Below are 23013 nucleotides of genomic sequence, written 5' to 3'. Positions count from 1 at the left end.
CAGACATAATATGTAGACTCAGTCATATCAATTCAGATAGAAATCATATTCCAGTTGTTGCACATCCTGGTCATTCCAGAGCCATAAAACGCCCCTGTGGATTCCTAATGTGGGGCGGCCTCCTATCTGTGAACCATACTGCTGTGTGGAAGTCTGGGAGTCAGGAGATAACAGTGGCGTCCCTGTTGGAGGGCCGACAAAGACTCCCAGACCACCCCATGCTGCCAACAGCCTCTCTCTGCTGCCTGGGCTCATTTACCCAAACAGTTGATGTAAAATCTCTGCTACTGCTACTGAAATGGGCTGCCAGATTGTTTGCTGATATTCTCACACAGTTCCCAGAGTCCCCCACCACAAGCAACTCAATGAAATTCACCACAGCATAGTTAGCTAGCCCTCGACTGTGAACGGAGTATAAAGACAGGCTTCTCTGTTTGGAGAGATTTTAAGTAAACATTTCTGTCTTTCAGACAATTCACTACGTGCTTACTGTATGTATTATGTTCCTAACGATTCTATGTATTATGATAACAAAAGAGGTGCTCAATATGTCTAGGCAGTACCCCACTTATTGTGATACTATTGCCTCAGCAGTAGGAGGGAGAGTCAATGTAACTCCATTTTCTTTATTTAGCAAAGTCTGCTGCTGTAATTGATAAAGGAGTGAACCATTTTTTAATCCGCTTGTTTCTTTATTGTTCAAATCCCCAGAGCCTCCGATTATTTCCAAACTACATGTTTTATTCACTCTACCCAAACGGGCCTCTCAGTAAAACAACTAGGAGGCCATTACTATCTCTTCAGAACAATTACCTAAACATTGGTAGGGAGATGATATGCTTTGCTGCTTGTGTTTTAATGGGCAAGATACAAGAAAATGTGGTGCTCAACATCTCTTCATCTCTTCCAAACACCAGGTAATTATTTCCTCAATGAGTGATCTTTTAAAAAGACCAAAACAAACATGAAAAAGCCTCAAACTGTTTTGGGAAGCGAGACAATTAACACAATGGATTGAAAAGAAGCACATTAGGATGCAACAACAGATCCGTCTCCTCTTAAAAAGCAGAGGCATTGTCTTTTTAGCAGGGCAATAACCACAAGTGATAAATCACAGGGCAAATGAAGTGAGAGGAATTAGCCCAGTACAGTACCTGAGTTTAGAATAATGGACTGGTATGAACAAACTCACCAGACAATGAGGAATGCAGTGTGTGTGTGTGTGTGTGTGTGTGTGTGTTTGTGCCACAACAAGCTAGATTAATGCTAATGTGTTTTATGGAATAAACTCCTTGCTTAGGCTATCAAACATCCCCCTAGGCAAAAACTGGTTGAATGAACATTGTTTCCACATCATTTCAACAACAAAAATCCTATGTGATGACGGTGAATCAATGTGGGAAATGGATTGGACTTGCAAAACGTCATCAACGTAAGAGAATTTAGTATTTTTGTCACCCACACTTTAACCTAAATACATAGTAATTGTTTTTGTTGGATTCACATTCGTTGACAACTCAACCAAATGTAAATCAAAACTATCTGTGACCAGTGGGATGTTAGGAAATGATGGTGACATTTGGCTGACGGAGTGAGTGGGCTTACTCTCCTTCCTGACACGCATTAATCTTGAGGAGATTTGCCTCTTTGCATGAATCAATGAATCCCCACCATCATCTGTCATCCTTCTCTCTGCGTCCCAGAGAAGGGGCAGAGGTCTAACCAATGAATAAGGTGCTAGTAGCGCTAGGTAATGCTGACAAACAGAGGGAAGTGTCTCTGCCTGGTGATTTTTGAGGGATAGGAGCGCTGTTGTTGTCGTGTACTGTTGCTATTTCCACACTGGCCTGGTTTTCAGCACGGCAGGGTTTTTGTCAGCTCTTGTGGTGTTTGCACGCTCACACACAGAGAGTGTTTGGTGTTGCTGGCACACAGCGGGTTCGGGATGGTGGAGTTTGTGTGTGTGTGTGTGTGTGTGTGTGTGTGTGTGTGTGTGTGTGTGTGTGTGTGTGTGTGTGTGTGTGTGTGTGTGTCAGACCTCAGGCTCATCCCAGCAGTGATTGTGATGTGGGATGAGCCATCCCACTGGGTATACACTGGTTGAATCAATGTTGTTTCCACGTTTCAATGAAATGACGTTGAATCAACTTTGAAAAGACGTTTAATTGGCGCCTGTGCCTAGTAGGATGCTCTTTGGTAAATGCCAATTAGCCCCCCTCCATCTTGTGACATTACAACAAACAGCAACATGCCACAGGCTACCTAGTTATCACTGGATGGGATACAACCAGTGTTTCATTTAATCCGTCACTTCTCAGTTTTGGCCTGTTTTGTCTCCGGTAGTTCTCATGGCATGAAAATTAATTGTCCCTGTTTGCAATGTTAACATTATAACTAAAGCAATCAGAGTTAATTTGAGTTGCCTCCTCTGTAATTCTCCTGTCTAATGTGAAAACATAGCTTTTCAGCCCACGCCTGATATTCTAAGTATTGATTCGGGTTGGGCCAGCCCAGGTTTATGGTTTCCGCAACATTGTAGCCTAGAGACCAACGTGTGGCCGTTGCTGGGGTGAGAGAGAAGCGCGCCTGTATCTCACAGAACTAGAATGAGATTCACTGTCTATGATCTCTCTCTGCTCTGATAGACATGAGCCTGCAACTCTCATCTCTCCAGTGTTGCGCTTCATCATTTATTTCCTTATAGAATCAGAGCTGCTGGAAGGATGCTGGAGGTGCTGCAGCATCCCAGATGAGTTGAAATGTATTTGCCGAAGTTATAGAATTACAGAACTATTGTCTGTTCAGAAATAAATGAAATAATAATAATAATTTATTATTATTATTTATTTAATAATAATATAATTTAACCACAGAGGATCAATAGCTTAACAAAAAAAAATTGCCTAGCTGTGAATTGTGTGTGGCCCAATCACAAAGCATAGCGTATAGTCGAGAGCACACAGCAAATCTATCAGTGAACAAGCCTTTCGCAATTTTTTCAGATAAAATCGAGGGAAAACACCGGTTGGAAAGCAAATGGCTCCTGCTGAAAAGAGAAGACTCTAATCTGTCTGTAGGCTATCAAAATATTGTATCAACTTCCAAATAGGCCTATTGAGTGAACAGCATGGTTTTAGACAGTAAAACAAGAGATAGGCTTTTGGCATGAGCGCATCGGCCATCAACGGTGAGGGAGCTGCAGATCATTGGGTGAGTCAGTGAAACGGCAAAGCTTTTTTAGGACTATAATTTCCTCCTCATATTGTATAATATATGTGTCTCCACACACCTGGCCTACACTATTGATGGATTCAAGACAAGGTCGTTTTAATTGACCTCGGGAGCTCAGTTTGTCGGTGTCAAAGTAGCCTGTCATTTCGATCATTTGTGCGATATTAAAAAATATTCTGCCGAAGTCTCCAGTCAAGTAAAATGACTTATAAAAAGGCCACTTTTTCCCCCAGACCCCAGCCTAAAAATGTGCCCATGTGTGCAACCCCTGCAAGCGCCCGACTCTACTACTCTATGCCGCTCCACGAATGCAATGATATGCATGCAAAACATACACCAGTTGAACCAATGTGATTTGGTTTGCATTTGAATGCCACCAATGTGCAAATAGCAATAGTCAAAACGGAGAAGCATTTAGAACGATGTCCTTTTGATCTCGGGACAAAATTGTGTGAGTGAATCATCTGAATAAAGGAGGTCTTTGAAGAAAAGAGACACTATACTCATTTTCAGATACGCCAGAAAATAATAGGAAAACAATTATTTGAGTATAAGAAAACAATGCGAGCTGCTCCGTCCCTTTTCTCCTGTGGTACTAGAGTACTAATATTAGCTTCAACCTTGGGCGCTTTACAGATGACTCAATCTAGAGCCAATCACAGTCTGCCACTTGGCCACAGCAGCTTGGCTTTCACTCTAATAGAGATGTTTAATACACTACCCATCACATGGATCTGTGTTGGAAAATACGCCTTCTACATGACTGCCTTCTGAGGGGATGGGGCCCTGTGCTTTTCTGTCTGAGAGAACAGCACTCTATGAGCAGAGAGAGGCTGGGAGAGGAGAGTCTCCCCCTGAGGCTCTGCTACCACTGCTTCTATGAAACATTTACACAGGAGTGATCTCATAGGCTATGTTCAGCACATCAGTGACCTAGGACTGTTTTAAAGAGCCAGTGTATGTATTTTCCTGAGATACCACACCGATCTGATGCCAACCAGATGGCTGAAGGGATTTGTACGTGTACACGGCGTACTTTATTTACATTATGTATATTGTGTACATTATGTATATTGTGTGTAGCACATGAGCCTGTCTATTGGAATCCATCTCATGTGTTCTGTGGTCTGATACTGAGGCTGACAAACAGCTATTCCAACTGTATACTGATGCATACCAACCCTCAACAGCAAAATGGTGTAGCTACCTTTGTCCCGACTATTATGGGAACACCAACATTCTCTCAGACACTTGTGTGATCCTCAAAACAACTATGTTGGCGGTTCCGATTCTTTTTGCAGGGCACAATACTCATAGTGTAAATGATTTCCAGAAGCCCCTCAAAAAAATCAATTGCTTTTGTGAGAGCATCAGAAAATTGAGTCAATTTTGTCCCTCCGCAGTTTCAGAAGTAACCCTCTTCACACCCCCATCCAATTTCATACAGGGACCTGGGTCGCTCTCGAGATGAGTCTGGTTCTAACCACCACTGTGTTGAATGGAATGGCTGGCATTGAAACAACTATAGATCTTATTCATTTCCAAACATGTCACAATACTGCTGTTGGGTGTTTCAGCATCTTCTCTCAGGGGATACTGGATGCAACTACATGTAAGTGAAATAGATCCAAAACCTATATTGAAATAGGCACACAACTTCGACCTTCACGTTTACCCTGGGTGTACAGGAACTTGGACACGTCTTCCTCCTAGATTTACAAGTATTTACCAAACTTCTTCCCTCCAACTTAGAGTGGGCAAAAGCACCAGTCTCTGCTGGCTTGAGAAGTGGTGCAGCCAGTACGCAGCGGAGGGAGGTGGAGGTGGTGAGTTCAGGTGGAGGTGGTGAGTTTAGGTGGTGAGTTGAGGTGGAGGTGGTGAGTTTAGTTGGTGAGTTGAGGTGGAGGTGGTGAGTTTAGGTGGTGAGTTGAGGTGGTGAGTTTAGGTGGTGAGTTGAGGTGGAGGTGGTGAGTTTAGGTGGTGAGTTGAGGTGGAGGTGGTGAGTTTAGGTGGTGAGTTGAGGTGGAGGTGGTGAGTTGAGGTGGAGGTGGTGAGTTGAGGTGGTGAGTTTAGGTGGTGAGTTGAGGTGGAGGTGGTGAGTTGAGGTGGAGGTGGTCAATTTAGGTGGTGAGTTGAGGTGGAGGTGGTGAGTTTAGGTGGAGGTGGTGAGTTTAGGTGGAGGTGGTGAGTTGAGGTGGAGGTGGTGCCATGCGGCAGGAGCTTAACCTGCAGCCCAGAGACCTTTATACTCCATTAATTGGATACAGGGGGCTGATAGCATCTTCAATTATGCAAATTCCCTGAGACATTATAATTATCTGACCAACTGATCATATTTAGCATGTTAAAACAGACTGAGAGGAGGTCAGGAATGGCTGTTATCTTCTTAACACATGCCTTTCCCCTCCTGGTTATTAGAGCCAATGAACATGTAACCAAAGACATCGCACTGATTGCTGGTAAAGGTGACAGAAGAGAGAAGTTGGAGGGAATTCATCAGCTTGGTAAAAGTAGGGCATGTATGCATACAGGCACGGAGTGAAGCAACGAGGATGAAAGGGATATGGAGTCGAGATTTGATGGCTTATTTGCGCTTGTCATCAACGTCATCCATAGATTTAGCTCCCGGAACCCCACATGTATTACTATGAGTTGGGTGAACATTGTAGATTTTACAGCACCGCAGATGGAGAAGTCACTTCTCTGATCATCCCAGGAAGATTCCGTAGAGTAAGAAGCAAAGACGTATGTGGGAATTTCCACTGAGGAAGGGAAGGACCGGCGAAGACATCTACATTCACAGTTTGTTTATATAATGTTTTTTTGCATGTATTTTAGTAGGCAGTCCATGTGATTAAATGTCCTTGAAGTATTGACACATTTTCCAATCTTCAAAAGTGGAGGGCCAAATCGCCATAGAGTATAAAACATATCAGCATCTGTTATATAAGAAAACAATCATGAAAAGATCAAACGCATTGGGTGTATGGCAACCAACAGGCAGAACGTAGCGATGTGCTACGCATTACAGCTGGATTTCTTCATACGCTAATAACAGGGGGATTACATGCACTAGTGTGTTAAAGCAGACTTGCTTGCAACCAAAAACCCACGAGAAGAAACCCCCGCAGATCATTTGATCTCTTGTTGTTTCCGTGTCAAGTCATTATGATACCAGACAGCTGCGTCTGCTCTCTACTCCCGCCCCCAGTGAAATATCGACCTATCAGGAGCACAGGAAACCGTAAGGCTGATGAATGTAAACAAAATCGCATTTGAGTATAAGAATATAGACGTAATAGGTCTTATTCATTCAAACATTTCACTTTAAATGGCTAAATAATATAATATATTCATTTAAATAACTATTAGCCTGCATTTTTCATTTGATTAAAAAAATACAGATTATAAAACTCAATCGACTTGATTTAGTTACACATTTCAAATAGTCCTGGGATATTTTATCTTGATAAGACAGTTGCATTTAATGGATTACATGAATTGAAAACTAATCAAATAACATGAGCTACACCAGCATTAGTTTTCCATTCATACAACGTGTCGGTACATTGCCACAGCTAATGAGGAAATTCTTTATTTCATTTGTACAGGATGATTGTCAAATAGATCAACCGCCCTTAGTCTTCTCAAAAAGTAGGTCCCAAGTTGTTTTTGATGATAACACCCACAAGAGGGTGAAAATATCTCGAAAGACTTTGGTAGCACGCAAGACTAAGTTAACGCCGACATCATCTTTCAGGGAGCGATAATGTGGCAACCAATAATGGTTGCAAATAAGATCAGCTGTGCGGGTGAATTTAGCGCGTATTGATGGTTTAACGAGAGATCAGCTGGGAATAATATAGTAGCCGTCGATGGCTGCAATTGGCCCCGTTTGTTTTACTAGATTTAACACCATGGCCTGAAACATCAGTGTAACATGTAATCAGCAATGAATATTCACGCATTCATGATGAATAGCACTACTTATGAGGGTCTCTGCTCATCATGCGTTCTTGGCAGTGAGACAAACACAGCTAGGGAGCGTTCTGTATGTTCATATTAATACACAGTAGAGACTGACCGAAAGCAGACAAGAGCATACAGTGATTTGACTGTCGGTGAAAGTAAGTCCCTGGATCGGACACTTTCCGACTTGCTAACTGGTTGAACGCGGCACATACTGTATATAAACTACAATCACTTAGCAAGTCGGAAATTTCAGAGTGTCCTAGTTCCAAATAGCACGTGAACGCACAATCCGTACCTATGACTAATACCTCTACACAAATTACAGCAGACAGTCTGTCCAACAGTATGTCATCTCTCAATGTGTTGGAAAACTTTCTTCTTTCAATTTTTGCAACCCCAAAATGATGCTGTCACAAAGCCCTTGCAGTTCGACCTAAGTTCACAAAATGAAAAGAGATTCTGCCACTCTTGGGGAGAAACAGTTCAATCGAAGGTGTTTTATCAATTCTAGTGTTATTCTACTAGAATCCTTTGTGTACCTTCGCAGTATGCGTTGTCATCTCGGAGCGGGCGGAAGCCATCCTTGCAGCTGCAGCGGGCCCCAGCCTCCAAGTTAATACAGTCAGAGTGCTCCACACAGCCGTGGCCCTCCGCACAGAAATCATGACCTAGGGCACAGAGGTCAGAGGTTACACACAGGGCACTCCTCTCAGACTGAGTCCAGGTGTTTTTTTGTTGTTGCAATGATTCCTGTAATGATTTGCTGATTCTTTTTAGGTTTGTAATCTGTTTTGTAGAGCAGTGGTTCCCAACCTTATTCGGTTACTGTACCACCAACTGAATATTGCCTATAGTCTCATGAGTTTTATTAAGTACCCCCTGTTGATAAGCCAAGTACCCCCAGGGGTCCTAGTACCTCTGGTTGGAAACCACTGATATAGAGTTTCACGTTTTAATGTACAGTGAAATGCCTTTATAGGCAGGAGTGTGTGTTTTCCCATACCTCTGCAGACTTTGCAGCACCTGTCGGTGAGGTTGACTTGCTCGGACTCTGGACAGTTGAGCTCAGGACAAGGGGTAGTCATGACGACCCGATGCATAGCCGTCTCCTAGTAACAGGGAAACAATGAGAAACAATATGAGACACAACCTCATTAGGGTTAGATTAGCTCAGCTGCTGGTTTCCCACAGATTTGATAAGGCACAAATTTAATCAGAGGCAATTAGGCATCCATGGTGTGCTTCCCTCTCTACTGTGCACAACTTCCCGACTAAAATGACATAATGATGGTCAATAGCAGTAATGTATACATATTTCAGGTTAGTGTTAAGCGCTGCTGCGCTGTAGTAAGACTCTGCATGTTGATTCTCTTATCTAGTGAGGTTTATGATAACAAATTGAACAGAGATGGATATGAAACCAGTGCAATTGTCCCCGATTGTGTGATTAGACAGAGTAAATGTAATTAGGGGGCTCCCTCTCCCACCATCTCTTTAACAGCCATCTTTAATGCCCTGACTCCTCTCCACTCTGTCTACCTGACTGATGCTGATTCATGATCCTTAATAACATCATTAACACACAACCGAGAAACACTCAGCCAGAGAAATACCAATCAAACAAACCAACTCAGAACACATCTATGACTAGCTACGTTCCACACAGGGTGAGGTCAGCCACTATAAAGATAAATCAAATAGTTGTGTCCCTATGTTTGTCACCCCCCCCAAACAACAACAAAAACTCCCAAAACCAGCAGCACACTGCAAAAAGTTACATCTAATCAAGACTAAATATCTTAAATTGAGTGATAATTCACTTAAAGTATTTTTTTTTAGCGAAATGATCTAACGTCATTGGCAGATAAGGCTTTTTTAGGTCAACATTAGCAAAATGAAGACAGGTAATTCATTTTTCCCCCAGATATTTTTTAAGATATTTTACCTCAATCATGTTATTTAACCTTAAACATCTTATTAGGTAAAATATCTCGAAGAATATGTTGAAATAAGATATATTACTTGTATTAGGTCATTGTCAGGTTAATATAAAAGCAAAATTATGTGCCAATGATAATTTAGCTTGGTAAGAAAAATTAAAGAAAAACAATTATCACTCAATTTAAGATACTTAGGCCAGACGGCTATTTGATCTGCAGCCTATGTCTGGGACTGCTTCCGTGTCCGTCTGTGCCTATGTGTCTATACGTGTCTGTAGCTATGTCAGTGCCTGTGTCTGTATAAGACAGCAGTTGCAGTCAGAAAGCAAGGGCTGCCAATGGGCCAGGTGTCTGATCTCACCATACAGCCATCAGTCTCACACTGCACAATCTATATGGTCATACAGGAATATAGGAGCTATATTTGATGATGATTGATTGAAACATTGATTGTCATGCTGTGACGGTTTGGGCCCCTCCTGGAAACTCAATTACTCAGTTCTGCCCATTTACTTTCCCCATAGAGCGCATAGGAAAAAACAGATCAATAAATTTAGCTGATGTTGACGGCCGACTGCAGTCTCTCATTCAGGCTTGATTTAGCCTCTGGCCTGATGAGAGCAACTCTAGTCTGGAATCACTATTTAACGAGGCTGTCCTACACCTTGTGATGAAAATTAATACACTGTAAGTGCCTGGTTGCTTGAATTATTGTATTTTCATGGCAGTTGTGGGAGTTTGTTTAAACCAAGTAGTGATGTAGGTAGGAAAACACCAATAGCATGCTTTCATACGGGCTGTGTACTCACCCTGCACTCGGACAGCTGGCATCTGCCGGAGTTGTCGCGTACAGCTTTCTGAGCTCCCTCGACCAACTCTTCTTTTTTGAACAGGCATACCACTGGAAATAGACACACACACACACACATACACACACACACACACACACACACACACAAACGGCAGCGCACAAAAAAAGGTGATATTCACTATACTGTGGCAGTCTGTGGCAATCTACTGCGGTGAAGCCACATAAGAAAGATTTTCATGTCTGTCCCTATCTGAAAACAGAGTGGGAGCATTGGACTTCAACGTGACACAGTATGACTGGGGGAAAGGCGATGATCTTACTTGGGCAGAAAATCCTATTAAATATGTCAGTTTGATGTGGAGGTTTGTGTGGATAGGCTACCTGATTATCAGAATTGCTAGAGGAAAACGTATATAGGCCAAACCCTAACCCCCAAGCCATTTCACCCGTCAATCAAACTGTGAATTATTATATCGGCACAAGAACCAGTAAAACGAACTAAATTGATTACCAGGAAAAGCATTGATGAAGTTTTGAAAAAGCTATTAAAAACATTGTGCTTGACAAGTCATCCGAACCAGAACCTAGCTCCCTGCCTCCCGCTCCGTGAGGAGGTAATGTACAGTAGGTGAACAGATAAGGTTTGCATTTGGAGAGGGAGTCTTCCTTTGAGTCTCTAACACCAAAGCAAGCTTAATGAGCCCTGTCTTTGTCTACCTCAGTGCTGTACACAGAGACACAGAGGTGGCAGAGTTAAGGAGGATTTATACCAGTGTGTTGATGTCAGATTAGGATGCTTAAAGGCCTTTCAACCCCCTGCGCCTGTCACAGCGCAGTGCAGAGTTGGGTAGGGAGAGGGAGTGTTTATGCCAACACAGCATGATTAGCGAGCTAAGCTAATGGATTCCCTTTGATAAAGAGTCAAACCGAATGTGGTATGAATAAGTTTGACTGAGTCTGATTCCCATGGATCAGCTTGCGTGTGTTTATGTGTGTGTTGATGGTGTGTGTGTGTGAGTATGGCAGTGAGTTTAAATTTAATTCAATTTACACTTGAAAAGATGTACTGTGTAACCCAGTACTCAAAAAATATATAGAAGAGGCTTATTGAGACCAAACACAATGTTGAGAGAACCTTGGAATGTTGTGACGTACAGCATGCATGTTTAAGAGGAATGTCATCTCAGGAACTATACTGCTTCTATTGCTTTTGAAAGGTAAACACATCACTCACTATGGAGCTAATATTCTCTGAAATCCATCTCTATGTTGAAAACAGAAATTGAGGAAATATAAGTGGTAAGGCCCTGTATATAGGAGGATAATAGCGCTGCTTTCCTCCTATCTTCCGAGTCTGCTAGAAAAAACCTCTCTGTGTAGATACGTGATGAAACAGAATTATTTATCTGAAAAGAACACATCCACGGGCTAAGCGGTTATTGATCAAATAAAACAGACAGACATTTATCTTAATGTTTCATGGTCTGCTCAGCCAGACACAAGGCTACTCCAACGGCATCCTGCATCCATCTCATAATTCCGTTTTCTTTCTCAAGATAAACATGTTTTTCATGTTGTTTTTCCTCAACTTCAAATACGTTTTTTTTTTTTTAATTCGATTTGAAAGTCCATGATGAGCTCCCCCGCCTCATACAGTAGCATCATCCTGTCTAGTGTAAACAGGAACTAGTTCATCTCACATCCTGCGGAACCTGTTTTCCGTTTGTGTCAATGTAGCCACCTGTGTTGATAAGCTGGCTGTTAAATAATTGGTCCATGTATATGCAAAAGGACGGAGCATCTCAGGGAGCAGTGTAGCAATGCAGAGCTGCGGTCAGTTGTCAGGCAGCCTTTATGGAGTGTTTTTGTGTGTGCATGCGCATGTGTCCGTGTGTGTGTGTGTGTTTGTCCATCTGTGTTTGTACGTCCATCTGTGTGTACGTCGATCTGTGCATGTGTATGTGTGTGTGTTAAGACATTTCACTCACGTTGGCACTCCATGCAGCAGGCGCCCTTCACGTAGGCAGGCGTGGTGCCCGCTGGGCACTGAGGGGATGGGCAGGAGATGGTCTCACACTGCACTGTGCCATTCTGTGGGAGAGAGAAATGACAGGAAGTCACTGAAACTGACAGGCAACAGTATTAAACACAACCTTCTTCCACTGACCTCAATTGGGAGTTGCGGATGCCTGGGAGAGGAAGGAAGGCTGTTTGTAATGTCCGGCTCGCTTTATGGAGAGCAGAGATCTGCATATAATGACGAGATGCTCATGTCTCCGCCCTAACAATGGAAGTCGTTGTCCCAAAGGCGGGAAGGCAAGGCGACAAGCTTAGGACCAAAATAAGCCCATAGAAATGCATTGGGCTTATTTTGGACAGATTTGAGCGAGAATGAAACCTTTCGCTTCACATCTTCCTCTCTGTGGGAAAGCACATGGACACAGCTGCAGGGACCAGCAGGACTTTTCCTCAACACATTGCAGAGGTAAAGATGGCTGTAGTAGAAGGCTTTGGCTAAGGGAACTGCTGTTTGACTAGACATGAAACTAAACCAAAGTTGTAATCCCGGTGCTGAGCTAGTGCATAAGCAGGCAGCTGTTTGTAGAATGTTCAGTCCCCTATTGGTGAATAGAGGTGAATAGAGCTACAGCTACTGTACACGGTGATAATGGATGGAGTCCATTTTGCTTGTTTTTGTGGCTCTCCAAATGGCATTTTAGAGTTTTTAAATTGTGTAGAAATGCAGTAAATGAGCGTAAAAAAAATGTTTGCCATAACCTAGGTTAAGATGAAATGATGCCCCGGCCTTCTTCCCCTAGAATCTCTATAAGATATTCAGTCTTAAGAATTGAATAAGTACGAGGTGCTTCTACCTCTGTAACTCACCCACATTCCTCCCTGAGAACTGAACTCTACTTAAAGAAACATGGACTGACTCATCCACTATATTTGATACCATCTTAATGCTGTGACCTTTTCGTTTGAAAGGTTGCGGCTAATTGCCACACGTAACGTAACGAACATGTCTATCTAATGGCGTAATTGCAGTCTTCATCGAGGACACGACAAGTCTATGAGCGCCGACGATTCATTGGACGAGTGGGTGAAACAAATCGCTGTTGATAATGATCATCTGTGGAGAGTAATTAGGTGAAAGATATGTACATTCACAGTGTTCCTGAGTGGCACAGCGGTCTAAGACACTGCCACTCAGTGCAAGAGGTGTCACTACAGTAGCTGGTTTGAATCCAAGCTACATCACATCTGGCTGGAATTGGGAGTTCCATAGGGTGGCACACAATAGGCCATCATTGTAAATAAGAATTTGTTCTTAATGGACTTGCCTAGTTGAATAAAAAATGATACTCACATTATACCAATATAATGTACTAAGCAATACGGTATCTCATCAGCTGGCGCAGATCCGCTCATTTGAGGAGTTCATTGTAGGGATATTCAGTTATTTTTCGAATATCCGAACGGACGTTAGTATTCGAGTACTGAATATTGTATTCATTTATGCCTATTTTAAAGGCCCAGTGCAGTCAAAAAACATGATTTCCCTGGTTTTAGATTTATTTACACACTGATGAGGGAATAATACTGTGAAATTGTGAACAAGCTGTTGGAAAAGACATCCTGAAATGTTAGCCTGTTTTGGTGGCATGGAGTTTTGGCCTGCCTGATGACATCACAAGGCGGTAAATGAGTTGATAGAACAATAATAAAGAGAGTTCTAAACATCTCTGCCAATAACAGCTAGTTTTCAGTTTTCCACCACAACTCAGACCACTCCCAGACAGTCCTAGAAAAATTGTGTGAGAAATAAACAATCACATTAAGGTACTTAATTGCTACCTAGAAATGATTTTATATTGAGATAAAAACAGCTGCATTGGACCTTTAACGTAAATAAAAAATATCCATGTGACATTGTTACATACAGGGATATAACATTACATTTCAAATTATTCATTTAATAAAACAAAAAACTTTTCAATGTAGTTTTTATGATGTGCGCCCCATAAAAAGACCGGTAGCCCACAGGTAGCCTTCACGTGTGTTGATTGTTGTTTATGTTGGTCAGTCAAAGTGGCTCCATGTGTAGCAAGTGGAGTGAGAGTTCACTAATGCAATGCGAGATGGAATAAAATTTCGGAATTAAAGGTTTGTGAAATGAGGAGTAGGCTCCAATGAGCAAGCAAGGCTGTTGTTTTATCTGAATGGGGTTGGGGTGAAAGGGCAGCATTTGGCCTCAATTAGCCTAGCTAGCTATAGCTGGCTAACTTAACTAGCTGGCTGGCTTCTCTAGTCTACTCCAGCCAAGACAGGCACTGTAATATGGGATGATAAATAACATTGTGGCTGCTACAAGTTAGTTCATCTTGGCTGTAGCCGAGTCTGCTACTGCGTCTCTCTCTCTCTCCCTTCGTCGCTCCCACACACACAGCCCCTCCACAGCTGCAGGAATAGAGCGCCAACCTCTCTCCCTTGCCAACCTCTCTCCCTTGCGCAGCAGTGCTCAAGTTAAAAACGTAAAAAATATATACTTTCTAAAATATCAGGATATCTGACAAAAAATGATATTACTCGAATGGTGAAATTATTTCAAACCCCCATCCCTAGTTCAGTGGCATAGAGAGGAATTGGTGTCTTATAGCTGGTAGAATGACAGGGGGTGAAATATGTCTGTTGATGTGGTATATAGTTATGCTCATAACTTCATTTTCTAATCATTCTTGCTTGGTGAAGAGGAAAGTAGACCCTAGAGAGGGTATGTCCAGCATGGCTGTCCTGCAGCTCTATCTGTATAATCCAAGTTACTGCGTACATTTTCTATCCTTCTTGTTTTCTGTCCTGTTTTATTTGGGAATCTAGGGCAACACTCCTTTCAATCCAATGCAGTAATGAGAACATAAGCCATCAACAATGGGGTATGGCCCCGCCTCCCCACCAACACTTGATGAACTGAAGCCCAAAACAAAGGCAGGGTCTACAATGGGGCCATTGAAACACACACACACACACACACACACACACACACACACACACACACACACACACACACACACACACACACACACACACACACACACACACACACACACACACACACACACACACACACACACACACACACACACACACACACACACACACACACACACACACACACACACACACACACACACACACACACATAGCCCACCGTGCAAGTGCAGTTCCTGCAGCCATCTGTCCAGGACTCGTCCTCTCTGTAGACGACCCCCTTGACACTGCAGGTCCTCTCACAATAGCATCCATCCAGACCATTCATCTTCTCCTCCGCCCTGGACAGCTGGCCACGCCAAGCCCAGATACAAAGGGAGGAAGGGGGGTGGGAGAGGGGGGAGTGAGCCTCAGATCGGTGCATATCATCCATCTCTATACACATGAAACAAGTCCTACTTCAAGCCCTGCTACAGTCGACCATGCACTAAAGGAGATCTTCACAGTATAACATTATCAAAGTAGATTCATATAAGAAGGTAGACCATAGCCAGTATGGTTGCATCTTTGATGGTGAAGGAAACATGTTGGAGCAGAAATGAATAGCCCAAGCTATCACCCTTGACAACAAAGGTGTATAACCAGGATACATCCCAGTACCTTGCTGGATGTCTTGGCTAAGATATCCTGCAGTTCCATGATCTTCTGCACCAGTCCGTGGAAGTCATTGCAGGTTGGGCATGCTAGAAAAGAACCGACCACAGATCCAACATGTGTAGACATGCCTTAATGTTACAGGTGAATAACATTACAATACAATAGGTGTGGACTCACTCCGGTTGAGATCTGGGCACTGAGAGATGAATCCCTGAGGCAGGACTAGTATCTGAACATCCTGCATTACACCCTGCAGACACAGACCCACACAGAAAAAAACCCAGACTTAGTTACAGCCAGCACAGAGCATACTGTCTCTTCAGACTAAATGTGTCCTACTTGATCACAGATAGCACCTGAAATGAGAGGATAGCCATCATCAATGCAGTGGATGGTGTTATATAAAGAGAAGCTAAGGAAACTAATGCGCAATAGGTTGAGGAGAGATAACAGAGATGAAACATGGTCTAGTTTATTGTTCATTTACTGTGGCATGCAGGCACATACGCATGCACGCACACATACACACACACACACACACACACACACATGCAATTTATCATCTTCAAATCTTGCACAACCTCAATAAATACTGTTATCAGAAAACAAATGTATGAAATATTTAGTGAATGTTACTGGAAATGTGTGTTTCAATATCGGGGAGGCAGTCTGACAAGTTTATTCTGAGTTATGTGTTCTCTGGACTGGTACAGTCTGTGTGGTGAGATAATTGGACTGAAATTGGATGCAAAGTGAACCAATGATACGGGAGTCATGAATGTAATAGCGATTTCTGTTTTCTCCTGATTCCCTTTGATAAGCATAACTATGAGATACAGTTTCAATTTGATTCATAGGTCTCTTAATTTGATAGCCTTTCGTCCTGTGGCCGAACCGCACATCCAGACACTCGGTAACCATGGAAACCTGGCCCCTTCCATTCCTTGAGTGGATTTTTTGGAGCCGCGCAACTTATGAGAAATTGTTTTTTTAAATTGTCTTGCTACTTCAATTTACTGGCCATACATTCAAATCGAAAGAACCCAATTCGCTGATTCCTCATGGCAACATCAGGTCAGATGGAAGCAGGCATGAGTCATGTTTCGTTAAACATGTTTCCATCTCCCGGTAATTTAGACTCTGACTCAGTGGAAGGCTGAAAAAGCGCCAGACTAGGGAAGATAACGCATGTACGTATCACTGATGAATGTATGCATGACGTGTTAAATGTTATTGAGCGGATGATTACTGTCAAAACGAGCTGCTTCCCAGACGTAGCCTACAGGGGTAAACCGTTCAAAGTGTCTGGTAATGAAAGATTAGGATCTAAGTGCAACTTAATTAGTCGTCAATTGTGAGTCATCTTAAGGATTTCTCCCTCATATACATCATGGTATAATATGAGGTGTTCCTGATGTTTGGTATACTCAGTGTATGAAGGATGTATAATATTGAACTGCTGAATGGGCATCATCCATTTCTGTGATAAAAGTGTCTGCCACTAGACTGTTATGGAAGCAACTTTTTTTTTGCTTCATCTAAACCCCTATACAAACAGAGACAAAGAGAGAGTGTCTGATATGTTAATTAAGTGTTTTTTCTTCGTTAGAAGGGATGTGGCTTTCCTTTCCCAGCACTAATCAGGGAGGGAAAGGTGTGGTGGGCACACGACAAGACTAGTGGGTGACCTCCAAGTCTTCTTTCATCTGCCAATTAACGCTGAGGGAAATGCAACAGCCAGAAGCGACACACACACACACACACACACACACAGACCGATACACAAAGAGGCAGTCGTACCTACACACACGGAGGCAATATGTACACAGACACAGACACACACACACACGCACAGACACACATTCTGGTGATCAGTTTGTCCCGACAGCAGACACAAAGCACCACCAGTGTCGTTAAAAGCAGATGAGAGGACAATATACTCTAACTTATCCCTGTGAGAAGGTGTTCCTGGGGGGATTAAACCTGTGTGAGGGGCGATACATCTTCTAGTCTGATATAACAATGGGGCATGTTTAGTGAGCACGGTCCATTCCAAAGGCCTTTACAGATTTCTAGCAAATCAGTGTTTCTGGGATAATTACGCCGGCTATGCACAGCAGCAGTAAACAAGGGGGGTGGGACACAATATATGGGACAAACATGTCAATTCATTCTTAATATACAGTGCCTTGCGAAAGTATTCGGCCCCCTTGAACTTTGCGACCTTTTGCCACATTTCAGGCTTCAAACATAAAGATATAAAACTGTATTTTTTTGTGAAGAATCAACAACAAGTGGGACACAATCATGAAGTGGAACGACATTTATTGGATATTTCAAACTTTTTTAACAAATCAAAAACTGAAAAATTGGGCGTGCAAAATTATTCAGCCCCCTTAAGTTAATACTTTGTAGCGCCACCTTTTGCTGCGATTACAGCTGTAAGTCGCTTGGGGTATGTCTCTATCAGTTTTGCACATCGAGAGACTGAAATTTTTTCCCATTCCTCCTTGCAAAACAGCTCGAGCTCAGTGAGGTTGGATGGAGAGCATTTGTGAACAGCAGTTGTCAGTTCTTTCCACAGATTCTCGATTGGATTCAGGTCTGGACTTTGACTTGGCCATTCTAACACCTGGATATGTTTATTTTTGAACCATTCCATTGTAGATTTTGCTTTATGTTTTGGATCATTGTCTTGTTGGAAGACAAATCTCTGTCCCAGTCTCAGGTCTTTTGCAGACTCCATCAGGTTTTCTTCCAGAATGGTCCTGTATTTGGCTCCATCCATCTTCCCATCAATTTTAACCATCTTCCCTGTCCCTGCAGAAGAAAAGCAGGCCCAAACCATGATGCTGTCACCACCATGTTTGACAGTGGGGATGGTGTGTTCAGGGTGATGGGCTGTGTTGCTTTTACGCCAAACACTACGTTTTGCATTGTTGCCAAAAAGTTCAATTTTGGTTTCATCTGACCAGAGCACCTTCTTCCACATGTTTGGTGTGTCTCCCAGGTGGCTTGTGGCAAACTTTAAACAACACTTTTTATGGATATCTTTAAGAAATGGCTTTCTTCTTGCCACTCTTCCATAAAGGCCAGATTTGTGCAATATACGACTGATTGTTGTCCTATGGACAGAGTCTCCCACCTCAGCTGTAGATCTCTGCAGTTCATCCAGAGTGATCATGGGCCTCTTGGCTGCATCTCTGATCAGTCTTCTCCTTGTATGAGCTGAAAGTTTAGAGGGACGGCCAGGTCTTGGTAGATTTGCAGTGGTCTGATACTCCTTCCATTTCAATATTATCGCTTGCACAGTGCTCCTTGGGATGTTTAAAGCTTGGGAAATCTTTTTGTATCCAAATCCAGCTTTAAACTTCTTCACAACAGTATCTCGGACATGCCTGGTGTGTTCCTTGTTCTTCATGATGCTCTCTGCGCTTTTAACGGACCTCTGAGACTATCACAGTGCAGGTGCATTTATACGGAGACTTGATTACACACAGGTGGATTGTATTTATCATCATTAGTCATTTAGGTCAACATTGGATCATTCAGAGATCCTCACTGAACTTCTGGAGAGAGTTTGCTGCACTGAAAGTAAAGGGGCTGAATAATTTTGCATGCCCAATTTTTCAGTTTTTGATTTGTTAAAAAAGTTTGAAATATCCAATAAATGTCGTTCCACTTCATGATTGTGTCCCACTTGTTGTTGATTCTTCACAAAAAAATACAGTTTTATATCTTTATGTTTGAAGCCTGAAATGTGGCAAAAGGTCGCAAAGTTCAAGGGGGCCGAATACTTTCGCAACACACTGTATGAGGGAGGGGAGAGAAAGAATGTAACATTTACATTGGCAAACTTGAGAAATGTGACCAATTCAATTCCCAGATTCCCAGATAAATAAAGTCAATGGTTAAACAGCCACGGATGGGAAGTGGGTGTGGAGTATGTGGATTGTGGGAAAACAAGGTCCATGAGCCAACGCGTTTCATTTTCTCCTCAATTGATTTGAATAATTTATCAAGCAGCATCATCACCGTTTATGACGCACCGTCAAACACAGGCCACCGTGAAGAGTTTTCAGCTTTACAAAACATGTCATATTTACCTTGAAGAAGCCATGGGCGCTGTTCCTTTGTCCCAGCCAGAAAGTTGCGTCATCAGGTATGTCCATGAACGGGATCTCCACCACCCGCTCATAGATCCTACAAAGACAGAAAGACAGAAACAGGTCAAAACAACACAGAGGGTCAGCAAAAAATGATTACCGCTAATCATTAAACATAATTGCCAACTACACCACACCTTCTCTTACTACTACCACTAAAACAATAATATTTGAATAAACGGAATAGTAATAATGCCCCTAACACTAAAAACACCCTGTTCTGTCATCTTACTTAGCCTCAGGGCTGGGCGATATGGCCAAAATATCATATCACCGATTTCTTTCTAATTTTTGACCATATTTTATGTTTCTGAATAATACAAGTTCTAAATATGCTTTATGGGTAGTGCATGGCAACAAATCAATTCTAAGTGGTTTTATTGGCCTTTCTCCATGCTGACTGTTTTACTGTTCAAACAAAAAGAATAAAAGGACAAAACTAACAGTGAAGTATTCCTATTAGTAGAACGTTGCATAGGAATCAAAATCCTATTTTGTAGCCTCTCGTTCAATTTCAGAATTCAGTTCCAGAATTTTCATAAATGTCTTAATATCGTGCACTAATTTGTTATCATTTACACATTGTGTCACATTTCTTTTGTCTTAGTATTGGCTCTAGTTCATCAAACAAACGTTTCCTTTATGAGAAGAATGCTTCTCCTCTTTGACTGACACGGGTTGCACTTTTTATTTTCGCCACTAGGGGTAGTCAGATTTCTCTGGATCTATTTTGCAAGCTTGCCCTCCCGAAGTTGTTGACTTGTGCTGGAAAGTTAGCTAGCAGTTCTCAACTTAGCAGTTGTTTTACAACAATAAAAACTGATGTTTTCCATAATTGTTTTGAGTCATTAAGGAATTATTTATTGCAAACAAATCAAACATTAAAATATTGTTATAGAAGGTAAAGTAAAAATCCTAAACGGACAATGAATGAACACTGATACTGATACTGGAATAAATTAAATCTGATTCGTTTCATTATTATGGCACTGTTTATGAAGCGTACCTGTTGCAGTCAACGTGCAATATGATGTGGGAGGCGCTGACTGCCACAGAGACCTTGTGCCACTGTCCGTCTGCCAGGCTGTAGGGAAACACCTCAGTGTGGGCCTGCTGACCCTTGGTGCGGTAGTGGAGACGCACCTCACTGCGTTGCCCACTGCTCTCCAACTCCAGGAACCTGAATGGACAAGTGGACAGAATATGGAGAAAGGAATTGATTTAGACATACAGTACCAGTCAAAAGGTTTGGACAAACCTATTCATTCAAGGGTCTTTCTTTACTTTTACTATTTTTTACACTGTAGAATAATAGTGAAGACGTCAAAACTATGAAATAACACATATGGAATCATGTAGTAACCAAAAAAAGTGTCAAACAAATCAAATTATATTTAATATTTGAGAATCTTCAAAGTAGCCAACCTTTGCCTTGATGACAGCTTTTCACACTCTTAGCATTCTCTCAACCAGCTTCAATTAAAAGGTGTGCCTTGTTAAAAGTTCATTTTCTTTCCTCCTTAATGCGTTTGAGCCAATCAGCTGTGTTGACAAGGTAGAGGTGGTATACAGAAGACAGCCCTATTTGGTAAAAGACCAAGTCCATATTATGGCAAGACCAACTCAAATAAGCAAAGCGAAATGACAGTCCAGCATTACTTTAATTAAGACATGAAGGTCAGTCAATCCAGAAAATTTCAAATACTTTGAAAGGTTCTTCAAGTGCAGTCGCAAAACTCAACAAGTGCTATGATGAAACTGGCTCTCATGAGGACCGCCACAGGAAAGGAAGACCCAGAATTACCTCTGCTCTAGAGGATAAGTTCATTAGAGTTAACTACACCTCAGATTGCAACCCAAATAAATGCTTCACAGAGTACAAGTAATATAGACACATCTCAAAATCAACTGTTCAGAAGAGACTGAGTGAATCAGGCCTTCATGGTCGAATTGCTGCAAAGAAACCACTACTAAAAGACACAAATAAGAAGAATAGACTTACTTGTGCAAAGAAACACGAGCAATAGACATTAGACCGGTGGAAATCTGTCCTTTGGTCTGATGAGTCCAAATTTTAGATTTTTGGTTCCAACCGCTGTGTCTTTGTGAGATGCAGAGTAGGTGAACGGATGATTTCCACATGTGTGGTTCCCACCGGAGGAGAAGGTGTGATGGTGTGGGGGTGCTTTGCAGGTGACATTGTCTGTGTTATTTAGAATTCAAGGCACACTTAACCAGCATGGCTACCACAGCATTCTGCAGCAATACGCCATCCCAACTATTTTCTGCTTAGTGGGACTATAATTTGTTTCTCAACGGGATAATGATCTAAAACATATTTTGATTTGTTTCACACATTTGTGGTTATTACATGATTCCATATTTGTTATTGTTGAAAATAGCAAAAATAAAGAAAAACCCTTGAATGAGTATGTGTATCCAAACTTTTGACTGGAACTTTGAGTTTGTCTCATGTGGAACCAGGAATAATGAGCAGATGGAATATGGAGAGGGGAATTGCTATTCACACACACACACACACACACACACACACACACACACACACACACACATCCCTTTCTACCCAATTCAACATCTCTAACAGAGGTAAAAGGCAGTACAATAGAGGACTGACCACACCCATAGTTCTACAGACAGCTGAACAGTTCCTCTTCATTCCCAGAATCCTTTCAGTAAAGTAGATCTCTCACCTCACACCCCATGGTGAAATATAACTGCCTCGCCCTGTTTCAAAGAATCATGGTCTCTCTAGGTCTGATAACCCTTTCAAGATTCAATCCCAGGAATATGTGCAAGCTTAATGCTACTCGATGGCTGTTAATGAGAGCTTCAGTGAGCCACAACACCAAACACTAGTACAACCATGTGATGGGGTACATTGGTATTTCAGGAAACCCCTGCTTTCCATCTATCCAGTCCATAGAGATTCCCTATATGAAGTGACACTAATGGAAAGAGCTGCCCGAGTTGCCAATAAAGAGTCATCAGCTCTGGCTTTAAAGACAGAGATTTCTTTGGAGCTACTCGCTTCAAAGTATTATTCAAAAGAAAAACAACCACTTAGAAGAGGAACTGTACTGAAGAGGAACTGGAGTTGATTTGTCTACAAACCGATATAACGAGTTATTCTGCCCCAGCCATGCACAATATACCAGCTGCACAAATCCAGTAACTCTGCCTGCCGGGATCACTCAGCAAACCATTTCTAAACCAAATGAAACAGTGA

The 23013-nt window shown here is 42.1% G+C and overlaps 1 protein-coding gene across 1 annotated transcript in view; it reads right to left on the bottom strand.

Annotated features, from left to right (window-relative positions):
• The window catches only part of nell2a (neural EGFL like 2a), a 100127-nt gene that overhangs the window by 62115 nt on the left and 14999 nt on the right, over window positions 1-23013 (bottom strand). The window contains exons 4-12 of the mRNA XM_024379175.2: window positions 20773-20946; window positions 19707-19803; window positions 15778-15850; window positions 15604-15686; window positions 15164-15292; window positions 11943-12045; window positions 9953-10044; window positions 8207-8312; window positions 7743-7871 (exon numbers count right to left, since the gene is read on the bottom strand). Of these exons, the coding sequence (XP_024234943.1) occupies window positions 7743-7871; window positions 8207-8312; window positions 9953-10044; window positions 11943-12045; window positions 15164-15292; window positions 15604-15686; window positions 15778-15850; window positions 19707-19803; window positions 20773-20946 (986 nt within the window). The remainder of the gene's footprint in view (window positions 1-7742; window positions 7872-8206; window positions 8313-9952; window positions 10045-11942; window positions 12046-15163; window positions 15293-15603; window positions 15687-15777; window positions 15851-19706; window positions 19804-20772; window positions 20947-23013) is intronic.

This window comes from Oncorhynchus tshawytscha, linkage group LG19, assembly GCF_018296145.1.
Source record: "Oncorhynchus tshawytscha isolate Ot180627B linkage group LG19, Otsh_v2.0, whole genome shotgun sequence".
NCBI lineage: Eukaryota > Metazoa > Chordata > Actinopteri > Salmoniformes > Salmonidae > Oncorhynchus > Oncorhynchus tshawytscha.
This window is presented reverse-complemented; position numbering and strand designations above follow the sequence as displayed.